Raw genomic sequence first — 12,995 nt, 5'->3', positions numbered from 1 at the left:
ATCATAAGATAACAACGGAGTAGATGATGCGCATCTTCCGCGCGGAGATAATCGCGGGCTAAACTCCGACCTCGGAACGGAAGAACATGTGCCCGATCATTTTTCCTGCGGCCGCATTTTTTTCTTTCTCGGAGATCCAATAGCGGTCCAAAGCATCACCACCGTCTAACTCTTCCATCACGGGGATCCGGAGTCTCCCATTCCGTCAAGATGTCGTCGACCTCGCAGACCCCCCTCCGGTTCACTTCCCATAAGAATTTCGTGTATCGCCTGGTTTTCGCGACCTTGACTGGCCGAACCGTTCATATCTCTCAGATCCGCCCTTCATCTGATAACCCCGGTCTGACGCCGTACGAAATTTCATTCCTCCGCCTGCTGGAGGCCGTCACTAATGGATCGCAAATGGAAATCTCCTACACCGGAACAATTCTTGTTTATAAGCCGGGTCTAATCACGGGCAGCGCGACCGGTACCGGTGCCAACAGCAGTGGTGTCATCAAGCATGAGCTCCCGGCTGGGTGCACTCGCGGTGTCAGCTACTATCTTCTGCCTCTTTGCCTTCTGGCGCCCTTTTCCAAGGCTCCTATGAGAGTGCTTTTTACGGGTCCTGGTGTGATTACGTCGTCTACGCCAACTGGCGATATGTCGGTGGACAGCGTGCGCACGGCCATCCTACCTCTCTACAACCAATTCGGGATCTTCAACAACATCGAGCTTCGGGTGCTTCGACGATCCAATCCGGGTCTGCATGGTCGCGGTGGTGGTGGAGAAGTTCAGTTGGTCTTTGGTCACCAAGTCCGCCTGCCGAAGACCCTGCACCTGATGAATGCCGGCAAAATCAAGAGGGTTCGCGGCGTGGCTTATTCCGTCGGCGTTTCAGGCTCCAACAACGCACGAATGATCGAAACTGCTCGTGGGATCCTGAACCCTTTGTCGCCGGACACCTACATCTTCTCTGATATGTCACCCGCGCCACTTGTGCCTGCTCCCGAGAAGAACAACGCGTCGGCGAAAAAGAAGGTTGGGCTTGGATTTGGGTTGTCGCTAGTGGCCGAATCATCAACAGGCTGTCTATTTTCCGCGGATGTCGCGTCTCCGCCTTCGGGTGGCCAACCGCCTGAGGACATCGGAAAACAGTGCGCCTATCAGTTGCTGGAGGTTATCTCCAAAGGCGGCTGCGTCGCCCCGGCCGCCGTTCCCACGATGTTGGGCCTGATGACGATGGGATCGGAGGACGTCGGCCGCATTCAAGTCGGTCGCGACGTGATTGCCGACGAGAGCACCATTCAGCTGGCCCGCGATCTGTCCAAATTTGGTGCGCCTGGTTGGGGACTTCGCGATGCTGCCGGAGAAAACGAGAATGGCGACGTCATTATCAGCGTGGTCGGACGAGGAATTGGCAACGTCGGACGTAAAGTCGCCTGATCGCCGACGATCCGAAGAGGGCTTCACCACCATTGGCTGCCCCCTGTTTGTCTTCTCGAGAATTTGATATCGTGGTTACAGCGGTGTTTCAGAATGCAGCCAGCTTGCAAGGGACCCGTCGATGCATCCGACTTCTCAGAGAGGGTCCGTGTGGAACCCGTTAGCGGAGGGGGGAGAGAAGTGGTTTCAGATTTGCACGAACGACGAACGACCCGAACACCACGTAAGTGAAGTGAGATTATATATACCTGCCTAACTCTGGACGGTCGGGCTTAACTCGAAGGCGAGGGACACCACGTATGCAGCCAGACGTTTCACCGCTCCGATCATTGGCTCCGAGCCACGTGGCGGCGTTCACGCCAAGCGGACAACAAAACTCGCTTCGCCTGCAAGGGAGCGCAATTGAGGGTGAAACATTGTCACCGCTGATGGAGAAATGGTAATGGGCCGTGGCATTGGAATGGGAATGGACAGTTCGGGGAGTTTTTTTGTTGGCAGTTGGGCCTCATGACCGGGGGTGGGATCGGTGTGCACTCGCTCCTGGCCCCTTGGCTATTTTTGTATATAACAACTATCACGCGCAATTCACAGAGGGAATCTTTCTTTTTTACGCCTTTCCATCTCTCTATTTCTCCCGGAATCTCCCTGATTCTCTCTGACGAACGAAACGGAACCCCCCGGCCGCCGTCCATCGCGACTTCCCAATCCGACAGGTACGACGTCACGCTTTCGCGCTCCTTCCTTCACCGGCAGTTTCCATTACTCTTGCCTATATCTTCCCCTCTGCTGCTGCCTGCTGCCTTCTTCCCTCCTTCTCTCCTCCACTGCTCTCCTCCTTCCCTGCCTGCCCTCTCCTTCTCACGTCCCCCACTGCTTCACAGTCCCAGACACGACATGACCGGTTACGCCTGCCATCTAGAACAGCTTCATCATGCTAGCTAGTCCCGATTTATGTTCTAGATGGCCGTTCACACCAGTAAGTCCTTCCTCCAGGCTGCTGCTGATCTGTGATCTCTCTTAGGCACCCACGTTCCATGCCAGACTTGACTTCGTGGTGGTTCTACCACGCGAGATGATACTAACGCTTGGCTCTTGAGCTTCTCAGGGTCACTTGAGATGGACTTCGGTTCATTTGCAGCTTTGCAGTTAACATCCTCCTGCCAGAGCATCTAGCCTCGCATCGTGGCAGGCCCAGTAAGTGACAGTGCTTGTGAGTCACATCTGCTCCTTCCAACTTGGATCCTCGCACTGACAAACGCAATAGGCTGGCTAAACAAATGCCCGTCCACACCGCAGGCCAGCTCCCTCAAGGGACATGCTCAGGTGAGAAGACGGCATTCTCCCTTGCTCTCGCTGCATGCATGGTTCTAATCCGGCATAGGCCTCCACTTCCGCACGGCGCATTCCGACCCCACGCTCATCTTCACGCCTCCATCGAAACCTTGCCCCTCTCTTTCTCAAATTGGCCTGGCACCGTGGGCAAGCCCAGTAAGTGACAGAGCTTGTAAGTCACCCAAGGCCCTGTCTTCTGGATGAGTGGTTGCTCATAATCATCAGGCTGGCTAAAAAACATCGTCCACACCGCGGGCCTAGCGACATCTTGTCCGAGAAAGCGTGAGTAGCTGTTCTATGTATATGGCCCCTGATTATTGACCTTGGTTGCAGATACCATCTGCTGCCAGAATACAACGTCATTCGACCTTGCCTCTCTCTCTATCTCAATTGGCCTGGCACCGTGGGCAAGCCCAGTAAGTGACAGAGCTTGTAAGTTACCCAAGGCCCCGTCTCCTGCTTGAGCGGTTGCTAACGATCGTCAGGCTGGCTAAAAAACATCGTCCACACCGCGGGCCTAGCGACATCTTGGCCAATAATACGTGGGTAGCTATGTTATGTATGCAACTTCTGTTGATTGACATTGATTGCAGGATGCCAAGACGCAACGGCATTCGGTCGACAGACAAAAGAAACTCCCCCTCTACAGTAGCTGCCCCGTGGGCCAGCCCAGTAAGTGACAGAGCTTGTAAGTGCATCACTCCCTCATGCCTGCGGATCCCAACTGACATCATCTAGGCTGGTTAAAAATACTCCGCCCACATCGCAGCGAAGCGAATGACATTTCGTGGCAGCGTAAGTGGACCGTGCAGTCAAGGCAAGGTTTGTCTAACGAGTGATACAGCATTTTATCATCCAGGCAACATATCGTTGGAGAGCGAGGAGTTTGGGGTTGGTTGAACTGGGTGGAAATTGGTCTTCCTGTACTCACAAATCATGTACTTATCATCCATGTCCTGGTCAAGGTTTTTTCACCTTGGGGGGTTTTCCCTTGACCTAGCGGCCAACTCTCGCGACCCGAATGGGGGGACAGATCTTCGTTACGCACAATCAAAAACAGTAACAAGACGAACAGATGATCCAGTAGGAATAGTTAGTATTTCGTATGATAATTTTCCAATCCATCAATATCTCTGGAGACATTTCAACCGAGCCCTTGGAAGCCACTGCACAGCCGCAGACGTAAATAGAAGCTGCAGGAGTGTGACATAGAAAGACACCCTGACGCAAGCACGATGCGTGTGGAAGCCACGGCACCTCGGACCTGACTAGATACCTAAGGCATGTATCTACCGCATCGGCCAGATCCCCAAGGCGACCAATGGTCTGAGCTGAACTAGCCCTAGGCAACTCCGTCAGTTCAAGCGCCTCTACATGTTAGATTGACCATATACAGGCATGCATTACTGTTCACCGATTGAGGTGTCCATCGAAGGCGAGAGGAGGGATATGAATAGGGTCTAGTAACAGGAAGGAAAGGGAAGAGAAAAGGGGAAAGAAGATAAGGACAGGTCATGCAGTTAAACGTTGTTCATCTATTTCTAATTTCCTTCTATCATCTAGTTTTTGGCTGTCCGGGAAAAGACAGAGACATAACATAATGTCAAACATATATATAAAGAATGCAAACGAAAATTTCGGAGGGATGTGAGGGTGAAGATGAGGGCTAATGTGAATGCAAAGTGAAAGGTGATGTGGGAGGTATATGATGAAGAAAAGAAGAAATCAGAAAGCAAAACCCTGAACGCCATGCCAATACCAAGTCAGCCCTTCTTTTTTAGTTCGGCTGAAGAAGAACAAGACCAGACAAATAGATGAAGTGAGGAGGAACTAGAGATAGGAGAGGCAGAGATGCCGGTTGTTGAATCAAGTTCAACGGGGTATAGAGGCAACAGGAAAATCGGACAGGGAGGGAAAAGAAAGCAAGACATGTGCGTCGGGAAAATGGCCAAATGAACATCATAAAAACCAGCAAATCAAAACGTAGAAAACTGAAAGTAACAGAAGATCAACGAGTAAGAGAGGGATGGTAAAGTTTATTCCGATACATCCTCGTCTTTGCCTGGGAACATGATGTCCTTTCGAATAACAGCTCGAACATTGCTGACGAGGACAAAGAGGAACATGCAGACGATGCAGATCGACATGGCCGTGCCAAACCACCTGATGCCGGGGCTGTTCAGTGCGTTTGCAAGAGTGATGGTCGCCAGGGTGAAACCGGTGTTAGGGAAGACCATGGCCCACCAGTTGAGATGGAAGGCCTTGGGCGGAGAGCGAAGGACAGCCACGATGGCAATGCAGAAGAACCAGAGGCTGAGCGCCCAGAGGAATACTCCGCAGATGATGGCTAGTAGCTCGATAACGTGTGCCTCTTCGATGGGATATTGCTCTTCCAACACTCGGAACTCCTCCGGTAGACCCTTGGCCATGCCGACGAGCGCCAGAGCCGTGAAAGCCGGAGGACCAACACAGATAAACATACCGGGCCGGTGCTCACTGCTGGGCAAACCACTTTCCATTAATCGACCAATATAGTGCGCATACATCATGAAACTGATAGAGAAGCCTAGCCCCTGGAAGGTAATGCCGGCGAGGATCATAGGGATAGCGGAGCGGGGAGGTTGTTGTTCGGCGATGACGGAAGCGATGGTGCCGCTGAGCATGATAGGGAAAGCCGGAAGGATCCAAGAAGGCATCATGCTTTGGAGGCCATACTTGTGCGAGGAGAAAACGAACGAGTATTGAATCACTGCTGTTGCGAGAGTGCATACGCAGTAAATCCAGAACAGTACTTCGAGGGCAGTTATGAACGACTGGTCAGCTCCTTCGCCGAAGTAGCGGTATAGACCGGTAATCATGGTGGCAATAGATAGCCAGAAGGTCGGGAAGAAGAGACCCTCACGGTCATGACGCAGAGAATCGAGAAATCCACCGTGGAGGATGAACCTCGTGGCCATCGTAGAACAAACCCCAGCAAAGAATAGAAGATTGATGATATAGACTGCCAGTCCAATCTCTTTCAGGCCAGTGAAAGAGTTGGGTTGACTGACAATGAGAAGTGCCAGTCCACCCGCGCTCATAGTCAAGGTGTACCAGGCCCAGGTGAAATGACGAAGCCGATCCCGGATGCTTACCGGACCCGGTTTTTCAATCTCGGGCTCAATAATGGCAGCATCGGAGCGGGATGATGATGGAGGGATGTAATTGTCCAACATGATGCAGTCACGTTGTGATGTTTCGAACTTCAAAGACTGGATAAGGCAAATTGGAAGGAGGAAAATAGCCTATAGAATAAGGATTGGATATATCCGAGAGAGGACAGGTGTCAGAGGAGGAAAACAACAGCAAGGGTTAGAGAGAAGGCTATTGTTGGTGTAGAAATGTGTGAAGGAGATCTGCTCGTCTACCTCCAGAAGAGGAATTGCCCGTCAACTTATATCCCGATGTAGCCTGTTGTTTCTCCAAGGAGAGGGGAGACAAGAGAATGATCAAAAAAAAAACAACAAGGCCCTCTACTGCAGCCGAAACGCTGTATGCAACGAAGTGGACACAAAAAAGAAAAATGTGAATGAGAGTGGGACTGAGAGTGGGAAAACGAAGGGACAACAAGCCAAGGGAGAGGATGAAAAAAGAGTGCAATTGGTCAAAAGTAAGATCTATCACAAACGACATGCATTGGTGCGAAGGCCTATACATATAAGGGCGTCGCAACAGCCACCCCCATGATGCACATGGGTCAAAGAATAGGGCATCATAGCCTTCAGGCTGCTATCAATCGGCCGCGCATAGTCGAGGATCAGAGTGCACGCCAAGACACGGACAAGACCAGCAAGAACGGACACATCAACATTGGTTGGCTCGGTCTAACCATGAAACCTGTAGATTCAACCTTCATGGGTCCCAAAAAGGGTCATCCGAATCCACCACGGGGCGGGAGGCGTGGGCAACGTTCACGCCTGTGCATATCAGGGGGTGGAAGGGCTCCAGTGGACCATGGCAAAGGGGGTAACAGAGGAAGATCCTCGAGGTAAAAGGGTCTAGTCCTGGTATGGAAGAGCGGGTATCGATGCCTAGGAAGACGAAATTGGTTCATGATCTTCAGTGGGATGGTGCATCCAGAACTTCAATCTGCCAAGAGCACATAGTTCTGGCGCCGGTGGGTCACGGTGCAGGTAAAACGTCAACAAGTATGTACTATGCATACGTTTGACCCGACAGCAGGAATGAAAGCGTCTTCCCTGTAGTCTACGCGATATTTGGCAAGCGCAGGGCGGCTCCAACGACGTCAGTGGCAGGCGCGTATGAGTGGCGCGGCAACGATGAAAATATCATCGGGAATTTAAAGAAAGAGGCTAGGTTTGACAGAAAAGTTCATTATGGAATCCGGATGGAAACAAGATGACGAATTTTTTCGACCGCTGCGTTCCCTGGGTCGAAGCCGAATCGAGCGGCGAAGAATGGACGATCACCCGTGAGCTCCAATGGCCACCCCAAATTTGATCTGGAACTTGCTCCCTTACTTTAATTTGTTTTTCCGCGTCCCATCCTTCCTGACAAAGAAAGAGTCGGGCCGAAAAGGCCGTGCCAGCTCGTTAGCAAGAAAAGAAAAGAAGACGGGACTTATAATCAGGGAGTCGGCAATCAAGCGGAAACCCGAGAGCGGTTCAAAGATAGTACGAAAGTTAAAAAATAAGCGCCAAGGGACAGGATCCCGGTTGCGAATCCGATAAAGAGAGCTCCGAGTGTCGAATCAGAAGGATGAGAAACGTCGTCCGCTGGAGCTAGGGGTAGCAAGAGTATCAACGTGCGCGGACGTAACCAACCCGTTTCGCCCACGGAGGGACGGCCAAGCCAGAGATCGACAGCGCATCATCGACGGGGAGGTCCGCTGCCAAGCTTTGTCAGTGGCTGTGGTTGCTGGGAGAGGCTAGAGCCACAAAGCCAAATCAGCGTTCAGAGATAAGGAAAGGGGGGGAGAGAAGGATGCGATTAGCCGTGGAAATTAGTGATGGAATGGTCAATGGTTTGATCAAAAAGATGGATCTACAAGAACGAAAGGCTCGGGCGATCTTTGATTTGATGAAACCACCGCAAGAGAATGGTTATAGATAGTTCAGGATCCTCATTTGTGTTGATAACAATTGCGCGACAATTCGATATGTCATTCCTGGTGCCGATGACACAGGCATGCAGAGACGAGCATTCCGACCCGAACGACGATGATGCTGATGATGGTGCCGATGATGCTGGCGATGACGAGGATGGGAGGAGCAGGTGAAGCGAGGGAGAAGAAGCACGAAAGTCTTGGCAGGAGGCGAAAAGTCACGGGCTTGGCAGGTGATCGCATTTCCTCGCGGCTGCTGCTGCTTCCTCTTCTTCTTCAACAGGTCGACTTAACAATGCTGCCTACCTGCCTCTGGTCTTTTTTTGCTATACATAGTACATGGAACCTTCGATTTTCCCGACGTGCAGCTTATCGTCAGGGTCATCCTGGCTCCTCATCCAACCATCGCCTCCCGATCTACGTCGAGCCAAGAAAGGCTGTGTATCTACTATCCTGAGCCGATGTGATGATGAACCTCTCCGGGGCACACCATTGAAAACTAAACAATCTAGGGGGTACCGAGGAGATAGACGTCTCATGGAATTGGATCTTCTCCTTTCCTCTGGAGATATTCTCTCCTCCAGTTCCCCAGTTCTCCGTACATTCCTGGAGCGCAGGAGGAATCTTCCATGAGCCGTTAGTAGTTACGCAGTCTGGCATCTGCCAAGACCCTCGAGAGTCTCCAGCCAAGAGGAACCTTGGTTGATCACTTCTCCACCGAGTGTCCCTCTTTTTTCCCTTCTCTTAGACTCTTACTCTCTCCTAGTGTGTGTGCTAATTGCGGACTACAGAGGTTGGGTACTGATATTTGTTAGGACGACAATGATGACAATTACCGTGGCCCTCAACTTGCGACATTCTTGGCGTTATCAAATTCCAGCCAACTCATTTTGGGTCTCGACGGTCTAGGGGCTCTCGGCATCGCTCTCTCGTCATCAATCCCCATCAATCGCACACGGTGCATGTGAACCTACAGCAGGAACAACAGACTCATGATCTCTTTGTCTATCTTCTTCTCCTGATGCCGAAAATCAGAAAGCGGGTAAATCGGCTTACTTTCACATCCTCCTGTCTGTCTACTTCCTATACACTTCCTCCGCCCCCTTGCAAAGGGCAATTTCCTTTCCCCCCACCCCCCACGCTCTTTTTTCTTCGCGAAATTAATAGTCGGCCTTTTGTGCTGTGCTGTTATGTGCACTAATCTAGCCTGCATCCGCTACCTGCTTTACAGCCTTGAAACCTACGCGAGAGCCCCTCATCAGTCCTCCGTAGTACTCCGCCCGAATGATATGGACGTGACGTCTGAGCTACCCGGTCATTACCGGTCTGATGCACCCACTCTGAGGATCTACATTGAAGAAACATCCGGCATAACGTTCACCCTGAGACGGCCCGGCTGTCTATACTTCTTTCTTGTTTACCCCTGCTCCTGCAGACCGGGCCCTCCCCTTGTCGGACGGGATAAGCAATTAACCAGATATTAACCCGGGCCGAATCGGGGAAGTAGGACGAATCATGTGTGAATGACGCCTGCTGCCTGGCTTGAAACGCAATTCTCCTACGCAGGATCAGCGTCCTGCAGCCACAAAAGCTAATTCGTGCAGACTGTTGCGGCAGATATGAGCATTATTATGGTCTATAATGGGCAGGGTTACGGTGGCGGCATCGTCGCAATGTTTGGAAATTCATGAATGAAGATCTTAATAATAGAAAAGGAATACAATGAACTTTGAAACACATCGTTGGCTCTCATTTCAAATTTATAAGGAAATTCGTTATTCTCGTAGACCGGTGTATGCATTGGCCCTTGTCTGCAGGCCGACTCCACAGCTTCAAAACGGATTCCGCGGTAGTCCGCTCCAACCGTGTGTTCTGTGTTCCCTTTCATGCATCTACACGCACCGTGCCGAGCGGTGGCTATGCATCGGTAGCCATATATAAACTCAAAGATATATAGAAGGGTTGAAGAAACGGGAGCACATTGAATTAGATTAGAAAGGGGGGAGGAAGTGAGGGTAAAGTGAGAGAAGGGTGAGGCAGAGGGAACGCAAATGTGAAAGTTTAATGAGGAAAGAAGCAGACAAGGAAAGGAAAACAAGAAAGTCGTTTCACATCATCCGATAGACCAAATCGGAAGCCAGTTCGGGGGTCGTATCCATCAACGCTCGCAACCCGCGCGCCGACGGCTTCTCCGGGTAGCTCGAAGGAGAACCCACCGTCGGTTCGGTTGGCGGACAATATCTGGCCAGGTCGCGCACTTTGCATGCCGCATAATGGATCACCAGCTTGCGTAGTTCGTTGTCTCGAAGCTGAGTGGCAGAGGTGGGTGAGATGGGCTCGAGACGAGTGGTCTTGGTATAGGTGTAGTGGAGCAGGTCGAGGACCATTCGGGCCTTCAGAGTTATTAGTCCGTCATCCTGACTATCGGGCTGGGCATCGTCAGGGAATGCCAAAAGTAGAAGGTCCCTATGTAGCTTGCGCAGGCATAATTGGGCCAGCGCCGGAATCAAATAGCGCGTCGCAAAGACGTACAGCTTGGCGTGAAAGATGAGATACGGCAACCCTGATCGGCTTGACTGAGTGGAGAGGGCACTGGGAGGTCTGGTACCTTCCAATGCGCGAGGGTCGATATAGTCCATGGCGGAAAACTCATCCCACAGGCTGAAGCCAGACTCGTGGTGGCTATTGAAGTGCTGTTTGGCGAAGGAGTTGTCGATCATGGGCCCCGTCTCGGCCCCCTGTTCGTAGTCCTGGCTCGTCTCCTCTTTCTCATCTGTCTTGTTCTGTTCCTCTTCCGGTGGAGTCGGAGCAGTATACTCCCAGCTCTCAGCCATCCCGGACGGAGCATTGTTGGCGGGATCCGCGGGCTCCAGACCCCATCCATCTTGCTCTTCAGTGGCCTCAGGAGGGTCCTGTTGCAGGTGCTCGGGAGGAGGGGTAGACGGTGGGGTGGTCAGACTGGTAGTTGGCTCCTCAGTCGATGTGGCCTTCTGTTTATTCTTGCCCTTCTTGTTTTTCTTGCCCTTTTTGGCCGCGGATGCGCCTGCATTGGAGTCCCACGGGTCCCCTTGCTCTGCAGCTGGAGGGATAGGTTGCTGTTTTACTTCCTCTTCGGAGGAAGCTGCTTGGTCTGGATTCGGGGGTGCTAACGAGTCACCTCCAGGATAAGTTGTGTTTTCACCATAGCTGTCAATAGGATGTGCCGCGTGAGGCGCTTTCTCGCCATGAGGTGGATCATAGCCACCCGGCCCATCATATCCTTGAGCTTGGGGAGCTTCGTTATATCTCGTTGATGGAACATGTGGCGAAATAGGAGAAACGGGCTCTTCAGAGAACACGCCCTTGAAGGGATTGTTGACCGGCTTCTGTTCCTGCACCTCCTCGCGAGATCCCGGGGGAGGTACACGGTAGTCCCCAGTGTATGCATACTCGCAGAAGGCCACAAAGGTCTCGACATCCTCTTCCTCCAAAACGGCAATATGGTGCTTGGACTCACGAGTCTCGCCACTGCTCATGAGATGATCTAACGGTTTGGAGACATGGCGGGCAAGACCGGACTGAACGGTCAGCTGCGTGTGATTGGCACCGACAAGAAAAGTAAACGGCGGTGAATGAATGATGCTGTATTCCAATAAATTGGAAGAGTCAGTGGTAACGCTGCAATGGTCGGCATAAGGAAAGGATTTGCATACAAGTCTGATGGCGCTCGAGGTGGGTGGAGGAGAGAGAAGGGAATGGAAAGAGACCAAACACGAAGAGTAGAAGTCACTTGACTCACCTGCTGAAATCCCGTCCTGCCTCCATTGATAACACTTCCTACTGACCTCGGATGGAAAAAGGAAGGGCGAGAAGAAAAGCAATTTGAGTGTAAGTCATTTGTGAATTCTTGGGCCTATACTCATTAAATAATGTCTAGCAGACAGGGTTCCTCCACCGAAATTCCCCTTTTGCGCCCTCCAAGTTCCTCCCAGACTAAACAAAGAGAGCCCCTCGTTCAAAGCCGTTTCAAGCGCGAAAGCCGACCTAACTGGGGCAGAATGATATAGTTGGCTACGTGTGCAGTGCTGAGGGGGTTTCTCAAGGGGGGCGAATTGACCGCCAGCTTTTCTTTCCAATACGATAGAGAGGCCCCTCTTATCGTGACATTCAGAAATCGCCAGCCAGTGGTCTTTCAGGGCGAATGAATCCAACCCAAAGGAGATCGTCCAGTTGCAGTTAATTCTGTTTGAAGAATGAGGAGCTGCAGCCCCCCCCCCCCCCAGAGAGAGGAAAGGAGAATAAACGTGAGCACGTTAGTTTCTCGCAGTTCGGCGTGGTTGAATTGGTCCTTCACGACGCACGATTGATTTAAATCCCGACACACTGGCAGGATATCACGACAGCGCAACAGTCCGACGAGGCCACGCTACTGCGTCGTACTGCGGGGGAGTCCCAGTCGGTCTAAGATGGATTCCGTGTGGATCGTTGGGTGATGTTTGTTGCCCGATGGATCCTGTCGTGCGGACCCAACGGGGGGCGATCTCGCGTGATGGAGCCCGGCTGACTATAGTTCCTCAGAGTTGTTGCGCTCGTATGATACTCTCCTGTACTCGAGCAGACAAGTTGAATGCTGAATTCAAAAGAGGCATTTGATGGTCGCTAATGAAGGGGGCTTGGTGCGAATCTGATCTAGCGGTCAGTCCGTTGGATTCACAATGGATCCTTCGTCCCATTTCCAGGAACACGGATTATGCATGGAAAAAGGAAGGCGGAAAATGAGATAACATGAACTGAAAATCGATCAGTCAATTTCCGCCCTGCAGCTTCAAAGTCTATCTTAACCATCGACTGGCGAACCTTGATGTCTATCCCTGTCCGAACGGAGCGGTCTACTACTTGAACAATGCGGTCAATCCTCACGCTATCTATCATCTTTATGATCGCACCGCCAAATCTTCTCTTATATGAGCATTCAGGATCTGCAAAGAGTATACTCTTACCTTGTCATGCATTGTTCAATCCCTCCACTCGCAATGATCCGTCCGCTGCGCAAATTAGAACCATTCTGATAGGCATCATTCAACAAAAATTCTCATGATATGGCATACCCAGTCAACGCTGCCACAACTCTGTGTCAGTATCTCCTGCTCAACAT

General features: G+C 51.5%; 3 protein-coding genes across 3 annotated transcripts; 1 reads left to right on the top strand and 2 right to left on the bottom strand.

Annotated features, from left to right (window-relative positions):
• Positions 1 to 210: 210 nt before the first annotated feature.
• On the top strand, positions 211 to 1,425 carry LDX57_011320 (RNA 3'-terminal phosphate cyclase-like protein; the record flags this gene model as incomplete). Its single annotated transcript, XM_046093066.1, has 1 exon — positions 211 to 1,425. One exon carries the CDS (start codon positions 211 to 213, stop codon positions 1,423 to 1,425), a length of 1,215 nt encoding a protein of 404 aa, XP_045949044.1.
• Positions 1,426 to 4,093: 2,668 nt separating this feature from the next.
• On the bottom strand, positions 4,094 to 5,972 carry LDX57_011319 (tellurite-resistance/dicarboxylate transporter family protein; the record flags this gene model as incomplete). Its single annotated transcript, XM_046093065.1, has 2 exons — positions 4,094 to 4,099; positions 4,806 to 5,972. The coding sequence occupies 2 exons, from the start codon at positions 5,970 to 5,972 to the stop codon at positions 4,094 to 4,096; spliced, it is 1,173 nt and encodes a 390-aa protein (XP_045949043.1).
• A 3,997-nt stretch (positions 5,973 to 9,969) lies between these two features.
• LDX57_011318 (uncharacterized protein) lies at positions 9,970 to 11,665 on the bottom strand (the record flags this gene model as incomplete). The annotated part of the gene is made up of 2 exons (XM_046093064.1): positions 9,970 to 11,482; positions 11,640 to 11,665. 2 exons carry the CDS (start codon positions 11,663 to 11,665, stop codon positions 9,970 to 9,972), a joined length of 1,539 nt encoding a protein of 512 aa, XP_045949042.1.
• Positions 11,666 to 12,995: the final 1,330 nt, after the last annotated feature.

This window comes from Aspergillus melleus, assembly GCF_016097325.1.
Source record: "Aspergillus melleus strain CBS 546.65 chromosome Unknown contig7, whole genome shotgun sequence".
NCBI lineage: Eukaryota > Fungi > Ascomycota > Eurotiomycetes > Eurotiales > Aspergillaceae > Aspergillus > Aspergillus melleus.
This window is presented reverse-complemented; position numbering and strand designations above follow the sequence as displayed.